Source organism: Piliocolobus tephrosceles, chromosome 7, assembly GCF_002776525.5.
Source record: "Piliocolobus tephrosceles isolate RC106 chromosome 7, ASM277652v3, whole genome shotgun sequence".
NCBI classification, from domain to species: Eukaryota; Metazoa; Chordata; class Mammalia; order Primates; family Cercopithecidae; genus Piliocolobus; species Piliocolobus tephrosceles.
Genome location: NC_045440.1, coordinates 47,536,355 through 47,552,766, shown reverse-complemented (window position 1 = coordinate 47,552,766; position 16,412 = coordinate 47,536,355). Strand labels below are relative to the sequence as shown.

Sequence of the window (16,412 nt, the reverse complement as noted above, 5' to 3'; positions counted from 1 at the left end):
AAAGCTACTAAGCTGATCTCTTCTTTCAGATTTTTCTTTCCAATATATTCTATGCACTATTCCTATTTATTCTTTTTTTTTTTTTTTTTTTTTTTGAGAGAGAGAGTCTCGCTCTGTCACCCAGGCTGGAGTACAGTGGCATGATCCCAGTTCACTGCCACTTCCGCCTCCCAGGTTCAAGCAATTCTCCTGCCTCAGCCTCCCAAGTAGCTGGGACTAGAGGCACCCGCCACCACACCTGGCTAATTTTTCTATTTTTCATAGAGACGGGGTTTTGCCATGTTGCCCAGACTGGTCTCGAACTCCTGAGCTCAAGTGATCCACCTGCCTCAGCCTCCCAAAGTGTTGGGATTACAGGCATGAGTCACCGCACCCGACCCAAATTAATCTTCTGTGAAAGAGCAACAGAATGGGAATGGAGCTCCTTGCAAGCCCATTCTCAGTTAACTGTCAGCATTTGACCTGTCCTGCAGTTCCCTGGAAAACTCCACTCACAGAGCTTTCCTTTATCTGACCGCAGAGCTCACCTATCTTCAATCACCTCCTACCTTGGGCATTTGTCAAAAAAAGTTGAGTCAAACAGGAAGGTGGGCCAGATACGGTGGCTCACGCCTGTAATCCCAACATTTTGGGAGGCCAAGGCGGGTGGATCACAAGGTCAGGAGTTTGAGACCAGGGTGGCCAACATAGATAGTGAAACCCCGCCTCTATTAAAAATACAAAAATTAGCCGGGTATGGTGGCACATGCCTGTACTCCCAGCTCCTTGGGAGGCTGAGGCAGGAGAATCACTTGAACCTGGGAGGTGGAGGCTTCAGTGAGCCAAGACTGTGCCATTGCACTCCAGCCTGGGCGACAGAGTAAGACTCTGTCTAAAAAAAAAAAAAAAAACACCAGAAGGTAACCAAAATACTTAAGCAGACAAGCTGGGAAATGAGGTGTCTATAGAGGTGTTGAAAAGCCCCAAAACAGGCCTGGCAATCTAGAAGACCACACACATGTGTAGGGCTATGCACCGGCTTATGAAAGAGCTGAGAAGGCCATAAGCTGTCATCTACAGCTGACCTCAAGCAACATATAAGACTATATACAGGCTGGGTGCAGTGGCTCACACCTGTAATCCTAGCACTTTGGGAGGCCGAGGCGGGCGGACTGCCTGAGTTCAGGAGTTCGAAAACAGCCTGGGCAACACGGTGAAACCCTGTCTCTACTAAAATACAAAAAATTAGCTAGGGGTGGCGGTGTGCGCCTGTAGTTCTATCTACTCAAGAGACTGAGGTGGGATAATTGCTTGCACCTGGGAGGTGGACACTGCAGTGAGCTGAGATCGTGCCACTGCACTCCACCCTAGGCGAAAGAGCAAGACCCCATCCCCAAAAAAAAAAAAAAAAAAAGATTATATACAAGTAGGACCTATCCCAGAAACAGAAGATAGATTCAGTATTTTAAAAATCAGAGTAATATATCATATTAACAGAACAGAGAACAAAAACCATGATCATCTCAATGGATGCAAAAAAGCATTTGACAAAATCCAACAACCTTTCATGATATAAATACTCAATAAATTAGGAATAGAAGGAAACTACCCCTCAACCTAACAGGAATCTACAAAAAACTTAGAGCTAGCATCATATTTAATAAAGGCCAAATGTTTTCCTCCTAAGATGAGGAATAAGACAAGGATGTCCATTCTCATCACTTCTTCTTATATTTTCTTTCTCTTTTTTTGAGACAGGGTCTCACTCGTTGCCCAGGCTAGAGTGCAGTGGCACAACTGTGGCTTACTGCAGCCTTGACCTCCCTGGGCTCAGGTGATCCTCCCACCTCAGCCTCCCAAGTTGCTGGGACTACACGCACGCACCACCACAGGCCCAGCTACTTTGGCTCGCTGCAACCCACGCCTCTCCAGTTCAAGCGATTCCCCTGCCTCAGCCTCCCAAGTATCTAGGAAGACAGGTGCCCACCACCACACCTGGCTAATTTTTTTTTTTTTTTTTTTTTTGAGACGGAGTCTTGCTCTGTCGCCCAGGCTGGAGTGCAGTGGCCGGATCTCAGCTCACTGCAAGCTCCGCCACCCGGATTTACGCTATTCTCCTGCCTCAGCCTCCGGAGTAGCTGGGACTACAGGCGCCCGCCACCTCGCCCGGCTAGTTTTTTGTACTTTTTAGTAGAGACGGGGTTTCACCGTGTTAGCCAGGATGGTCTTGATCTCCTGACCTCGTGATCCACCCATCTCAGCCTCCCAAAGTGCTGGGATTACAGGCTTGAGCCACCGCGCCCGGCACCTGGCTAATTTTTTGTAATTTTAGTAGAGACAGGGTTTCACTATGTTGGCCAGGCTGGTCTCGAACTCCCGACCTCGTGATCCACCTGCCTCAGCCTCCCAAAGTGCTGGGATTATAGGCATGAGCCACCGCGCCCAGCCAATTTTTGTATTTTTTTATAGAGACAGGGTTTCGTCATCTTGGCCAGGCCGGTCTTGAACTCCTGGGCTCAAGGGATTTGCACACCTCGGCCTCACAAAGTGCTGGGATTACAGGCATGAGCCACCACCACCTGGCCCCGTTCTCATCACTTCAACATTGTACTGGAGAGTTTCTGGCCAGGACAATTAAGAAAGAAAGTGAAATAAAAGGCACCCTGATTAGAAAGAGAAGAAGTAAAACTATCTCTATTTGCAGAAGAAATGAAAGAAATTATCTGGTATATAGACAATTCTAAGGAATCCACTAAAGAAATTATTAGAGCTAATAAACAAGTTCATCAAGGCAACAAGATTCAGGTTCCATATACAAAAATTAGTTTTTATTTACACTTGTAACAATCTGAAATAAAAATAAAATATCTAAATATAAATTTAACAAAAGTGCAAAACTTGTGCACTGAAAACTGTAAAATAGCTCCCCTCCCTCCTTCCTACCACCCTCATACCTCCCCCTTTCCCTCCCTCCCCAGAAAAAAGAGAAAAAAAGAATTAAATAGAAATAATTTAAAGGTCGGGTGCGGTGGCTCATGCCTGTAATCCCAGCACTTTGGGAAGGCGAGGCAGGCAGATCACCTGAGGTCGGGAGTTTGAGACCAGCCTGGCCAACATGGCAAAACCCCCGTCTCTACTAAAAATACAAAAATTAGCCGGTACATGCCTGTGATCCCAGCTACTTGGGAGGCTGAGGCACAGGAATTGCTTGAACCCACGAGGCAGAGGTTGCAGTGAGCCAAGATCGTGCCACTGCACTCCAGCCTGGGCAACAGAGCTAGACTCCATCTCAAAAAAATAAATAAATGAAAATAATTTTTAAAAACTGTAAAATATAGTTGATAGAAATTAAAGAGCTAAATAAATATACATGGGTCAGAAGACTTATTACTGTAAAGATGACAATATTCATCAAGTTAATTTAGAGATTCAATACAACTCCTATTAAAATTTCAACTGCTTTTTTCTTGCTTGCAGAAATGAAGGCTTATCTTAAAATTCATATGCAAATACAAGAAACCCAGAGTAGCCAAAACACTATTAAAAAAAAGAAGAACAAAGTTATGATTTCAAAACTTACTATAGGCCAGGCATGGTGGCTCACTCCTGTAACCCCAGCACTTTGGGAGGCCAAGGCAGGAATATCAGCTTGAGGCTGGGAGTTCAAGACCAGCCTGGCCAACATGGTGAAACCCTGTCTCTACTGAAAACACAAAAAATTAGCCAGGTATGGTGGGTGGCGCATGCTTGTGATCTCAGCTATTTGGGAGGCTGAGGCACGACAAGTGCTTAAGTCCAGGAGGCGGAGGTTCCAATGAGCCAAGATTGCGCCACCGCAATCCAGCCTGGCTGGCACAGCAAGACTCTGTCTCAAAAACAAACAAAAAAACTACAAAGCTACAGCAGTCCAGAAAGACAGGCCAGGTGCAGGGGCTCACACCTGTAACCCCGACACTTTGGGAGAGATAGGCGGGTGGATCTCTTGAGCCCAGAAGTTCGAGACCAGCCTGGGCAACATGGTGAAACCCTATCTCTAGTAAAAATACAAAAACTAGCTGGGTGTGGTGGCGCACAGCTGTATTCCCAGCTACTCAGGAGGCTGAGGTGGGAGGATCGCTTGAGCCCAGGGAGATCAAGGCTGCAGTAAGCCATGATCACCCCATTGTACTTCAGCCTAGATGACAGAGTGAGACCCTGTCTCAAAAAAAAAAAAAAAGCGGGGCGTGGTGGCTCATGCCTGTACTCCCAGCACTTTGGGAGGCTGAGGCAGGCAGATCATCTGAGGTCAGGAGTTTGTGATCAGCCTGGCCAACATAGTGAAACCCTGTCTCTACTGAAAATACGAAAATTAGCTGAGTGTGGTGGCAGGCGCCTATAATCCCAGCTGCTCAGGAGGCTGAGGCAGGAGAATCACTTGAACCCAGGAGGCAGAGGTTGCAATGAGCTGAGATTGCTCCACTGCACTCCAGCCTGGGTGATAAGAGTGAAACTCTGTCTCCAAAAAAAAAAAAAAAGGGGGTACTCCCATAAGGATATACAGATCAATGGAATACAATTAAGAGTCCAGAAATAAGTCCTTATGTTTATGGTTAATTGATTATTGACAAGGATGCCAAAACAATTCAAGGGGAAAAGAAAAATCTTTTCAACAAATGGTACTGGGACAATTAGATATCCATATGCAAAAGAATAAAACTGAACTCTTAACTCACACCATTCACCAAAAAAATCTCAAAATGGATCACAGACCCAAATTAGGACTTAAAACTATAAAACCATTAGAAGAAAACATACGAATAAATCTTTGTGATGTTGGATTTCACAATGGTCTCTCAGATATGACACCGAAAGCACATTTGACAAAAGAAAAAGTAGATAAATTATGACCGCATCAAAATTTAAAACTTATACTGCTAACAATGCCATCAAGAAAGTAAAAAGAAAAATCAATAGAATGGGAAAAAAATACTTACTAATCATATATCCAATCAGGGATTTTTGTATGGCACATAGAGAACTCTTACAACTAAATAATAAAGGCCAAACCACCCAATTAAAATGCGGGCTAAAGGCCGGGCATGGTGGCTCATGCCTGTAATCCCAGCACTTTGGGAGGCTGAGGCTGGCGGATCTCCTGAGCTCCAGAGTTTGAGACCACTCTGGGCGACATGGTGAAACCTCATCTGTGTACTAAATACAAAAAATTAGTAGTAGTGCCTGTAGTCCCAGCTACTCGGGAGGCTGAGGCACAAGAATTGCTTGAGCCCGGAGGCAGAGGTTGCAGTGAGCCAAGATCGCACCACTGCACTCCAGCTTGGGGTAAAAAGGAAAAGACTGTCAAAAAAAAAAAAAAAAAAAAAGGGCAAACGCAGACTGTGATAGGCAGCTTTTAAAACAGCTCCCAAATATCCCCAACTCCTGCTATTCATGCCCTATGTAATCTCTGCTCTTGAGTATGGGCTAGATCTATGACTTCTTTCTTTTTATTTTTGAGACATGGTCTCACTCTGTTACCCAGGCTGGAGTGCAGTGGCACAATCTTCGCTTACTGCAGCCTTAACCTCCTGGGCTCAAGCGATCCTTCCATCTCAGCCTCCTGAGTAGCTGGGACCACAGGCATGTGCCACCACGCCCAGCTAATTTTAGTTTTTTTTTTTTAGAGACAGGGTTTCACCATGTTGCCCAGGCTTGTCTCGAGCTCCTGAGCTCAGCAATATGCCTGCCTCGGCTTCCCAAAGTGCTGGGATTACAGGCATGAGCCACTGCACCTTTCTTTTTTTTTAAATGTTTTTGAGACGGAGTCTCACTCTGTCGCCCAGGCTGGAGTGCAGTGGCGAGATCTCAGCTCACTGCAAGCTCCGCCTCCCGAGTTCACACCATTCTCCTGCCTCAGCCTCCCAAGTAGCTGGGACTACAGGCGCCCGCCACCACGCCCGGCTAATTTTTGGTATTTTTAGTAGAGATGGGGTTTCACCATGTTAGCCAGGATGGTCTCAATCTCCTGACCTTTTGACCCACCCGCCTCTGACTCCCAAAGTGCTGGGATTACAGGCGTGAGCCACTGCGACCAGCCTTAATATATTTTTTATTCATTGTTTTACATACAAAGAGTTGTACATAATTAATGTATACTACTGGATAAACTTGGAGATAAGTATATATCCATAAAACCATCACCACAATCTATATCATAAACCTATCCCCTACTTCCAAAATTTTCTCCTGCCCTCTTATTATAATTTGTGTGTGTCTGTGTGTTTGTGTGACTCTGATTTTTAAAAAGTCTGGCTTCCATCTTGCTCTCTCTTGCTTGCCTTCACTGGCCTCACAGACAGATATCACCTGCCTTGTGGTGAACTACCCTATGGAGAAGTCTATGTGGCAAGGAACTGAGGGCGGTCTCTGGGTAATAGCCTGAGAAAAACTGAGGCCCTCAGTCCAGAAACCCACAAGAAACAAAATCATGCCTAGAACCATATGAGTGGGCTTGGAATTGGATCCTTTCTTAGTTAAGCATTCAGATGAGATGGCAGCACAGGCTGACATCTGAATTGCAGCCTATGTGAAACCCCAAACCACAGGACCTACTGAAAACTGCACCCACATTCCTGATGCACAGAAACCAAGAGAAAACAGTAGTTGCTGTTTTAAACTACTTTTAAAAAATGGGCAAAGAATCTGAATATATATTTCTCCAAAGACATACAAGCACATATAAGGTGCTTAACATCATCAGCTATCAAGAATTGTAAATCAAAACCACAATGAAATACCACCTCACACCCAACAGGATGGCTCAAATCAGACATAGTAACAAAGTCCTTGATAAGTAAGGACTTGCTTCTGCCATTTTGTTATTTATTTTCTGGTTGTTCTGTGGTCTTCCTTCCCTCTTTCCTCGTTGTTTTCCTTTTTTTGAAAGTGATTGTTCATTATGTTATGTTTTAATTTTTTGCTTTTTATTTCTGTGTTTGTGTTGTAGATTTTTTACTTGAGGTTAGCAAGGATGTGGAGAAGCTGGGAACCTGCATACACTAGTGGTAGCAATGTAAGATGGCCCATTCACTTTAGAAAACCTTTCTTGACAGTTCCTCAAAAACTAAAACATAGATACTATATGACCCAACAATTCCACTCCTAAATATATATCTAAAAGAAAATATTTGCCCACTTGAAAACTTGTACACAAATATTCATAGCAACAGTATTCATAATAGCCAAAAGTAGAAAAATAGAAATATCTACCAGGTGATAAATGGATACATAAAATGGGATCTTCATACAATGGAATATTATTCAACAATAAAAAGGAATAAAGTACCAATACACACTACAAACATGGGTAAATCTTGAAAACATTATGTTAAGTCACCGAAGAACACATACTTTATGATTCTATTTATATGAAACATCCAAAATGGGCAAATCTATAAAGACAGAAAGTGGATTAATGGTTGTTTAGGGTTGAGGGAGGTGGGATGGAAAATGACAACTGATGGGCACAGATTTGCTTTGGGAAGAACAAAAATGTTCCAAACCTGGGTCATGGCAGTGATTCCACAATGTTGTGAACACTAAAAATCCTTGAATTTTACACTTTAAATAGGCGAATTGTATGGTGTAGTATGTGAATTATATCACCATGGAAGTGTTTGAAAGTAGAAAAGAAAAATAATTTGAGTGACATTTGTTTTAGAAACTAACGCCGGGTGCAGTGGCTCACACTTGTAATCCCAGAACTTTGGGAGGCTGAGGTGGGTGGATCACCTGATATCAGGAGTTAGAGATTAGCCTGGCCAACATAGTGAAACCCTGTCTCTACTAAAAATACAAAAAATTAGCTGGGCATGGTGGTGAGTGCCTGTAATCCCAGATACTAGGGAGGTTGGGGCAGGAGAATCGCTTGAACCCAGGAGGCAGAGGTTGTAGTGAGCTGAGATCGCACTATTGCACTCTACCCTGGGCAATAAGAGCGAAACTCCGTCTCAAAAAAAAAAAAAAAGGAAAAGAAAAGAAACTAACTAAAAGAGCAAGAAAAATGTTACAGTGGTAAGGTACATTTAAAATGCTTCCTCTAACACTTTCACTTTAAAGAGTGGCAACCTCATTAGCTTATTTTAAATAGACTCCATAATTGAACAGTTTATAAAAATAAGTAGAGAGAATACCAAGCTATTTCTAAAGCAGACACAAACATTTCCAGCTGTAAATGGTAGTTAAATAAACATCAGTGATTGCAAATCCTGTGAAATACCAACAGGGTGAAAAAAAAAAAAAAAAACACTGGAGGAAAAGAAAAACAAAAAAGATGAAGAGAGAAGACAGTAAAGAGCATGAGAAAATAAATATCATGTCAGAATAAAGTCTGCATCTTATCAATCTACAACATACAATGACCTCCAAAATGTGAGATCTCACTGCATAAGACAATGAAATTTACACTTCAGAATGCTAACCACCCACAGGGAATAATTTTGCCTCATCGTATTAAATACATATAAACTAAAATTACTAAAGTGACACCCACCATCAATGCCTGTGAACTACAATTCATGAGATACTTAAACAGCCTCAAAATATATAAAACTATCCTGGCACAATCACCAGTGTGAAATTCTGTACCATTTACTAGTTATAAAAGTAATAATCCAAACTCTTAGATATAAATGGAAGAGAAAAACAGATGTCCAATATATTCACCCTACCCACAACCCTCTATACACACATCTACACTCCAATAATGATTACAATCAGTATTTCTTTTTCTGTTTCCCAGTCCCCATTCCAGAGTGACAGAAGGGTTGGTGGGAATATACATTCACAGGGTCCTGTTATACACCACTGGTGGGGCTGACATTGACCCAGCCCTGCGGAGAGCAGCTTGGCAATAGTCAAGCTGAAGAAAGCCCCACGCCATGGCACACTTGTAGATGTATTCCGAGAATAGCGCTACTCAAGGTATGTCCATGGAAAGGGGCAGGCCACGAACTGAATTCTACTGGTCCTTGACAAGATAAACATTGCAATTGAGAGTAAGAATTTAGAAAGTTTTACAGCAATCTGATGGAGAACATTTTAATTTAAAAATTTTAAACTTGGCTAGACATAGTGGCTCACGCCTGTAATCCCACCCAGCACTTTGGGAGGCCGAGGCGGGCAGATCACCTGATGTCAGGAGTTCGAGACCAGCCTGGCCAACATGGTGAAACCCCATCTCTACTAAAAATACAAAAATTAGCCAGGCGTGCTGGTGGGCACCTGTAATCCCAGCTACTTGTGAGGCTGAGGCAGGAGAATCACTTGAACCCAGGAGGCAGAGGTTGCAGTGAGCTGAGATCGTGCCACTGCACTCCAGCCCGAGCGATAAGAGCAAAACCCCTCTCAAAAAAAATAGGAAGGGGAAACAAGAGAAAGCCACACACAGAATTAACTCTATTTATAATGTAGTCTTTGTACCAATAAGAAAAAAATCTGGCTGGGCAGGGTGGCTTACACCTGTAATCTCAGCACTTTGGGAGGCCGAGGCAGGTGGATCATTTGAGGTCAGGAGTTTGAGACCAGCCTAACCAACATGGTGAAACCCCATCTCTATTAAAAATACAAAAAAAATTAGCTGGGCGCGGTGGCACATGCCTGTGGTCCCAGCTACTTGGGAGGCTGAGGCAGGAGAATTGCTTGAACCCAGGAGACAGATGTTGCAGTAAGCCAAGATCACGTGACTGCACTCCAGCCTGGGAGACAGAGTAAGACTCCGTCTCAAAATAAAAAGAAAAAAATCTGTTACAAATAAGACAAATGTTAACATTTAACAGAGCTAGGTGGAGGACACATAGATGCTGGTTCTATCATTCTCTAAAACTTCTTCTATTATATTAGAAACATTTCTTTTAAAATCAAAAAAATAAATTTATAGTAAGTGCAACAAAAGAATAAGAGTGACTATAACAGAGCAATAGAAGGGACATAATTCAAGTTGGAACATCAATAAAGAGTTCTATTAAAAAGTGGAATTTAGGCTGGGTGTGGTGGCTCACGCCTGTAATCCCAGCACTTTCAGAGGCCAACGCGGGTCAGGAGTCCGAGAACAGCCTAGCCAATATGGCAAACCTCCATCTGTATTAAATTAGCCAGGTGTTGTGGCACACACTTGTAGTCCCAGCTACTTCAGAGGCTAAGGCAGGAGAACCACTTAAACCCAGGAGATGGAGGTTGCAGTGAGCAAGACAGTGCCACTGCACTCCAACCTGAGTGACAGAGCAAGACTCTGTCTCAATAAAAAAGACAGGGGAATTTACAGTGAGAAATGAAGGACCCATAGGAGTTAGCCAGACTGTGGAGGAAGGAGGAAGAGCAGAAGTGCAAAGGTCTTGAGACCAAACGAAAGGCATGCAAGCCAGTGTGCACCTTGAGCATTTCCCCCCAGTGAGCCATGGCAAGAAGCAAGCATGCTGAGGCTGATGCCCCTAAAGGAATTTGAAGTGCAGAAATGACATGACACAATTTGTCTCTTAGGAGGATCCCTCTGGCTGCTAACTTTGGAAAGATTGGAAGGGATTTTAAAAAGCAGAATCAGAGATGTTGTTGCAAGAGTCCAGGAAATAAATGATGGCCAATATTCACTTGGTGGCAATGTAAACAGAAAAACAAGACCTAAATCGAGTTACAGCTGGAACATAAAACTGACAAGGCTTAATGATAAATGGATTAGGGGAAGGGAGATAGAGAGGGAGGCAAAATATCAACTAATGGACCAAAAGCCCAAGAGATCAGATAAGCTTATTAGAGGTAGGCCTGAAATTTAATCTAAATTTCCTAGCTTCCATGACAATGTAGAACACACCATTAGTTACTTAATTTACAGAAACTATAATGTAAAAACAAACTAGTAGTGGAGAAAAACAGATACATCTAGTAGCAAAATCTAACCAAGATCTTCCTCATAAAGGCAATGCTGTGTGTCACACAGGACATTCCCTAAATAATATCCTTTCTGTGTACTCATATGCTTTATAATCCTGCTCCTATCAAATTTCTTAAAAATAGATAAGTGTGCATAATTTCTAGAATAACCACTGAAAGAACACAAACAGAATGAAAGAAGTTGAGAACAACCATTCCAAAAGTAGGCAAGAAACATGCAGAAAAATAGAAACCACCAAGATGATCTATTTAAACCTGAACATGTCAGTAATTATGTATATTAAATGTAAATGGACTAAATGCTCCCAATAAATCACAAAGACTGATCAACTGAGGGCTGTGAGGGCTAGAGAGACTCTCAGGTCCCAGCTCTGAGTTGGCACAGGAGTGGGCGGTGGGAGGGGCATGGGAGGTGTTAATGGCCCAGCAGGTGCAGGGCTAAGGTTTCCAATGACCTTTTCCCACCTTCTTCCTTTCTCAGGGTCATGCTTTATTTGGCCTGGTGCCTCCCTGCTGGACGCACCAGCCAATCTGGGACCCTGCCTCAGACCTGCGTATTAGGTTGGGGATGAGGGGCAGGGAGCTGGCTGTGAATCCAAGATTCAACTTGTTGCCAGAAGTACAGTTATATGAAGGGGAAATTGAGTAAATAAGTAAATGCATTGGGGAGCATGGGAGCCAGGTTTTTCAAATGGAAAGGAAGAATCACAGAACAAACCCTATAGTCTTAGAATAAAATTAGTGGGAGTTGTTACTATAAACTCGTGATTTTTAACAGATGGTAAATAGATGGAAAAAGAGAAGGAGAGAAGAAAGGAGGATGAATTTGTATACATATGTGATACATTTGTAGTACAAAATACACTGGTAGGAGAGGAAATACAGGGATGGGATGAGAAATCAAGGATACTGAGGTCCTATTTCCTAAGATGGATGATACTAATTTTATGATGATGATATGTTCTTTTGCTTCCTAAAATGTATTTTGTATGTGGTGTGCTCTCAACATGGCACCAAGAGAGCCTAGGCTTCAAAGACTTATCATGAACTTAACAATCTACTCATATTGGAAATTCAGCTGTTTCTACTAACTTGTGTGGGTCAAGCAGGGCATGTCATTTTGTTTAAAGAGACAATAGGCTGGACACAGTGGCTCACGCCTGTAATCCCAGCACTTTGGGAGGCCAAGGTGGGCGGATCACTTGAGGTCAGGAGTTTGAGTCCAGCCTGGCCAACATGACGAAACCCCATCTCTACCAAAAAATACAAAAATGAGCTGGGCTTGGTGGCATGTGCCTTGTAGTCTCAGGTACTTGGGAGGCTGAAATGGGAGAATCACTTGAGGCCAGGAGAAGTGGGGGAGTACCACTGCACTACAGCCTGGGGGACAGAGTGAAACCCAAAAATAGACAATAATGCTCAGCCATGACTATTTCAACACAGATATATTTGCTCCTCAAAGAAAAAAACCCTTCATGAATATTCATCCTTTTCATGAATAGTCATCCTTTTAATCCCACCAAATGTACCTTAACCCTCAGAAAAGCAACATTCAAAGAAAAATAATGATCATCTTTTTTTTTGACGGAGTTTCACTCTTTCACCCAGGCTGGAGTGCAGTGGCACAATCTCTACAGGAGTGAGCACCATGCCCCGCCCAATAATGGTCATCTTTTTACCAAATAAAGATCAACTGAAATATGACTACTAAGGCAATTAAAACCCTAAGAAAACTTTTGGCCGGGCACAGTGGCTCACATCTGTAATCCCAGCACTTTGGGAGGCCGAGGCAGGCGGATCACCTAAGGTCAGGAGTTCAAGACTAGCCTGGCCAAACACTGTGAAACCTCGTCTCTACAAAAATACAAAAATTAACCGGGCATGATGGTGGGTGCCTGTAATCCCAGCTACTCGGGAGGCTGAGGCAGGAGAATCGCTTGAACCCAGGAGGCGGAGGTTGCAGTGAGCTGAGATCACACTATTGTACTCCAGCCTGGGCGACAGAGTGAGACTCTGTTTCCAGAAAAAAAAAAGAAAGAAAAAAAAAAGTTTTAACCACCACATACATCTATTCCAGGCAAGCACATTAGGTTTTTAAGGATGGCCTAATTTATGTTAATAAAATAAAAACAACACAATGCAACCTTCTTTAGACTTCTGGCTTAACAAAAGTCCTCTTTTAAAAACTTTCTCCTAACTACATATTAATATCTTACACATATTATGCTGTATGTATAATTAACATATAACTTTATACATTATGTTATATAAAACCAAAATGACTATATTAACTTACCATCCCACTGGAATTATTTATTCCATTCATATTAATTTTTGTTACAAATCTAACTGACGGAGGAGCTTCTGGGTATTTAGGTCCACATTCTACTTTCAGGCTATATATTCTGTTTTCATAATTTGTCTGGAAGGCAAAAAACAAAAGGACAATCAAAATAATAATACGTAAAATATTAATGTCTAAGCACTAAAAAAAAAAAGGAAAAGTACAATATGAATGTACTTGATAAGACAGTGTTTATGATTAAGAATTTATTTTTCCACATTCAAATTTATTTCACCTATATGGTGAGAAAAAATGCAATAAGCATACTTAAAAATTGAGATTTTACAAAATTAATTCCATGAGATCTTACAAAATTAATTCTACAAAGTATTATCAATATGATCACAACTTGCTTTTGTGATAAAAATGATGCCTGTAACAAATTAGAAGGAAGAAGGAAAAAGGAAAAACCAAACCACTTAAATTTAGATTTTGCTAAAAAGTTTACATTGTAGAGGGAGGGGCTACTTGAGACTTGTGTCAAACACATATGACGGTTTTTGTTTTACACAACAGTTCTGCTTATTCCTATTGTTCCAGAATTGACTATTAATAGTGCCTGTTTTCATTCTCAAAAGGGTCTTGTTGGATAACAAATTATATGATCATCCTACTTAATATGGCAATCAATAACTTCTAGCAAAACAGAAAACCCCACATTATACCATTGTGCAGCAATAAAACATAATTATTTTATGTCTCCTGTTAGTTATACTTACGTTGCTACTTCATTAATTTTGAGGTTCATTAAATCCCATTATCTGAATTCAGAGATACAATAGCAAACTTTATGTTTACACATCATTTTCAAATAGGTATCAAACTTAAAGCTTCTAGATTATCCAGGGCTTATTTTCATGCCTATAAATTAGCTCTTCTTTCTCCTATGGCTTTTGTTCACTTGGTTAACTTATTAGTGTACCATTAAAACAGCAAAGTAAAAAATAAATGAATCCTCACCTTGACTCAGGAGATTAAAAAGAAAAAAATTGTTTTAAAGAGAATTTATAATTATTGAAATTTTAATAAATTTTCTAAATTATAATTAAAATAACATAAAAATATATACATAAATAAATGAAAGTGAAAAATTTCATACCTGCTGGCTGCTGAATAAGACCAGAGAGGGAGGAAGCTAATCAACCATCTACAGATCTCACCTACTCAAACTGATCCCATCCCCATAAACAAGAGCTATCCAAATGGAGGTCAGATTTGCAGTATTAAACTACTCTAATGTAAAACCTATGCAACAATCTTATATGTATGTTATTAAATATTTCAATGCTTTTAAGAAAAAAGATATATAAAACTTATCTGAGATTAACAGCAAGCAAATATTAATAATATCCCCAGTACTTTCAATATATAAAAATGACTAAAATCAGATAGATCTCAAGATTATCTTGGCTGTGATTCTCCAATCTGGATGCATATCAGACTCCCCTATGATAGAGCAATTCTTTTTTTTTTTGAGATGGAGTCTCGCTGTTGCCCAGGTTGGAGTGCAGTAGAGCGATCTCGACTCACTGCAAGCTCCGCCTCCCGGGTTCATGCCATTCTCCTGCCTCAGCCTCCCAAGTAGCTGGGACTACAGGCACCCGCCACCAAGCCTGGCTAATTTTTGGTATTTTTAGTAGAGACGGGGTTTCACCATGTTAGCCAGGATGGTCTCCATCTCCTGACCTCTTGATCCGCCCGCCTCGGCCTCCCAAAGTGCTGGGATTACCGGCGCGAGCCACCGCGCCCGGCCCTGATACAGCAATTCTATTCCTAGGCATTTACCCAAACGAAATGGAAACAAACATGTTCACAAAAAGACTTCTACAAGAATGTCCATAGCAGCTTTATTTGTAAAAGCAATAAAGTAGATTAAATCCAAATGTCCATAAAAAAACTGATAAACACACTGTGGTATATCCATATAGTAAAATACTATTCAACAATAAAAAGAAACACACTCCTATTACCTGAGATAACACAACTGAATTGCCCAGACTTCATGCTGAGTAAAGACAAGAACCATAAGTGTACACACTACGTGACCCTACTTATCAAAGCTTTACAACATGCAAATCTCTCAGGTGCAGGAAGCAGGGGTGGGTGTGGGACAGGGCACAGGGAGCTTTCTGGAATGACGGGAATGTTCTGTATTTCCGTAGGGATAACAAGCTACATTTGTCAAACTCACTGCCCATCTGTGCATTTCACTACATGTAAATTCTACCTCAATTCCTTTTAAGTTAAAAAACAAACAAACAAAAAACCAAAGCCCTTTTCTGAAGGATTTTATGTTAAGAAAACAAATTTTAGGCTGGGCGTGGTGGCTCACACCTGTAATCCCAACACTTTGGGGGGCCGAGGCAGATCACGAGTCAGAAGATCGAGACCACGGTGAAACCCCGTCTCTATTAAAAATACAAAAAATTAGCTGGGTGCGGTGGTGGGCGCCTGTAGTCCCAGCTACTCGGGAGGCTGAGGCAGGAGAATGGCAGGAACCCAGGAGGCGGAGTTTGCAGTGAGCTGAGACTGCGCCACTGCACTCCAGCCTGGGTGACAGAGTGAGACTCCATCTCAAAAAGAAAAAGGGGCCGGGCGCGGTGGCTCAAGCCTGTAATCCCAGCACTTTGGGAGGCCGAGACGGGCGGATCACGAGGTCAGGAGATCGAGACCATCCTGGCTAACATGGTGAAACCCCGTCTCTACTAAAAAATACAAAAAACTAGCCGGGCGAGGTGGCAGGCACCTATAGTCCCAGCTTACTCGGGAGGCTGAGGCAGGAGAATGGCGTAAACCCGGGAGGCGGAGCTTGCAGTGAGCTGAGATCGGGCCACTACACTCCAGCCTGGGGGACAGAGGGAGACTCCGTCTCAAAAAAAAAAAAAAAGAAAAAGAAAAAAAATTTAATCCCAAAGCTACCCTATTAATCTAATCCAACGCTTACAGTAAATATCACCCTAACTTCTGACACCTTTGATTTTATCCCCTCTAAATTTTAAATTAACAGGCTGGGCATGGTGGCTCATGCCTATAATCCCAGCACTTTGGGAGGCCAAAGGCAGGCGTACTGCCTGAGGTCAGGAGTTCGAGACCAGACTGACCAACATGGTGAAACCCCGTCTCTACTAAAAAGACAAAAATTGGTAGCACACGCCTGTAATCCCAGCTA

The 16,412-nt window shown here is 42.1% G+C and overlaps 1 protein-coding gene across 2 annotated transcripts in view; it reads right to left on the bottom strand.

Annotated features, from left to right (window-relative positions):
- Nucleotides 1-16,412, bottom strand: part of LOC111525269 (ubiquitin-conjugating enzyme E2 variant 2) — a 60,073-nt gene that overhangs the window by 4,763 nt on the left and 38,898 nt on the right. For both annotated transcript variants that reach the window (XM_023190593.3, XM_023190592.2), the window contains exon 3: nucleotides 13,196-13,321. In XM_023190593.3, the coding sequence (XP_023046361.1) occupies nucleotides 13,196-13,321 (126 nt within the window). The remainder of the gene's footprint in view (nucleotides 1-13,195; nucleotides 13,322-16,412) is intronic.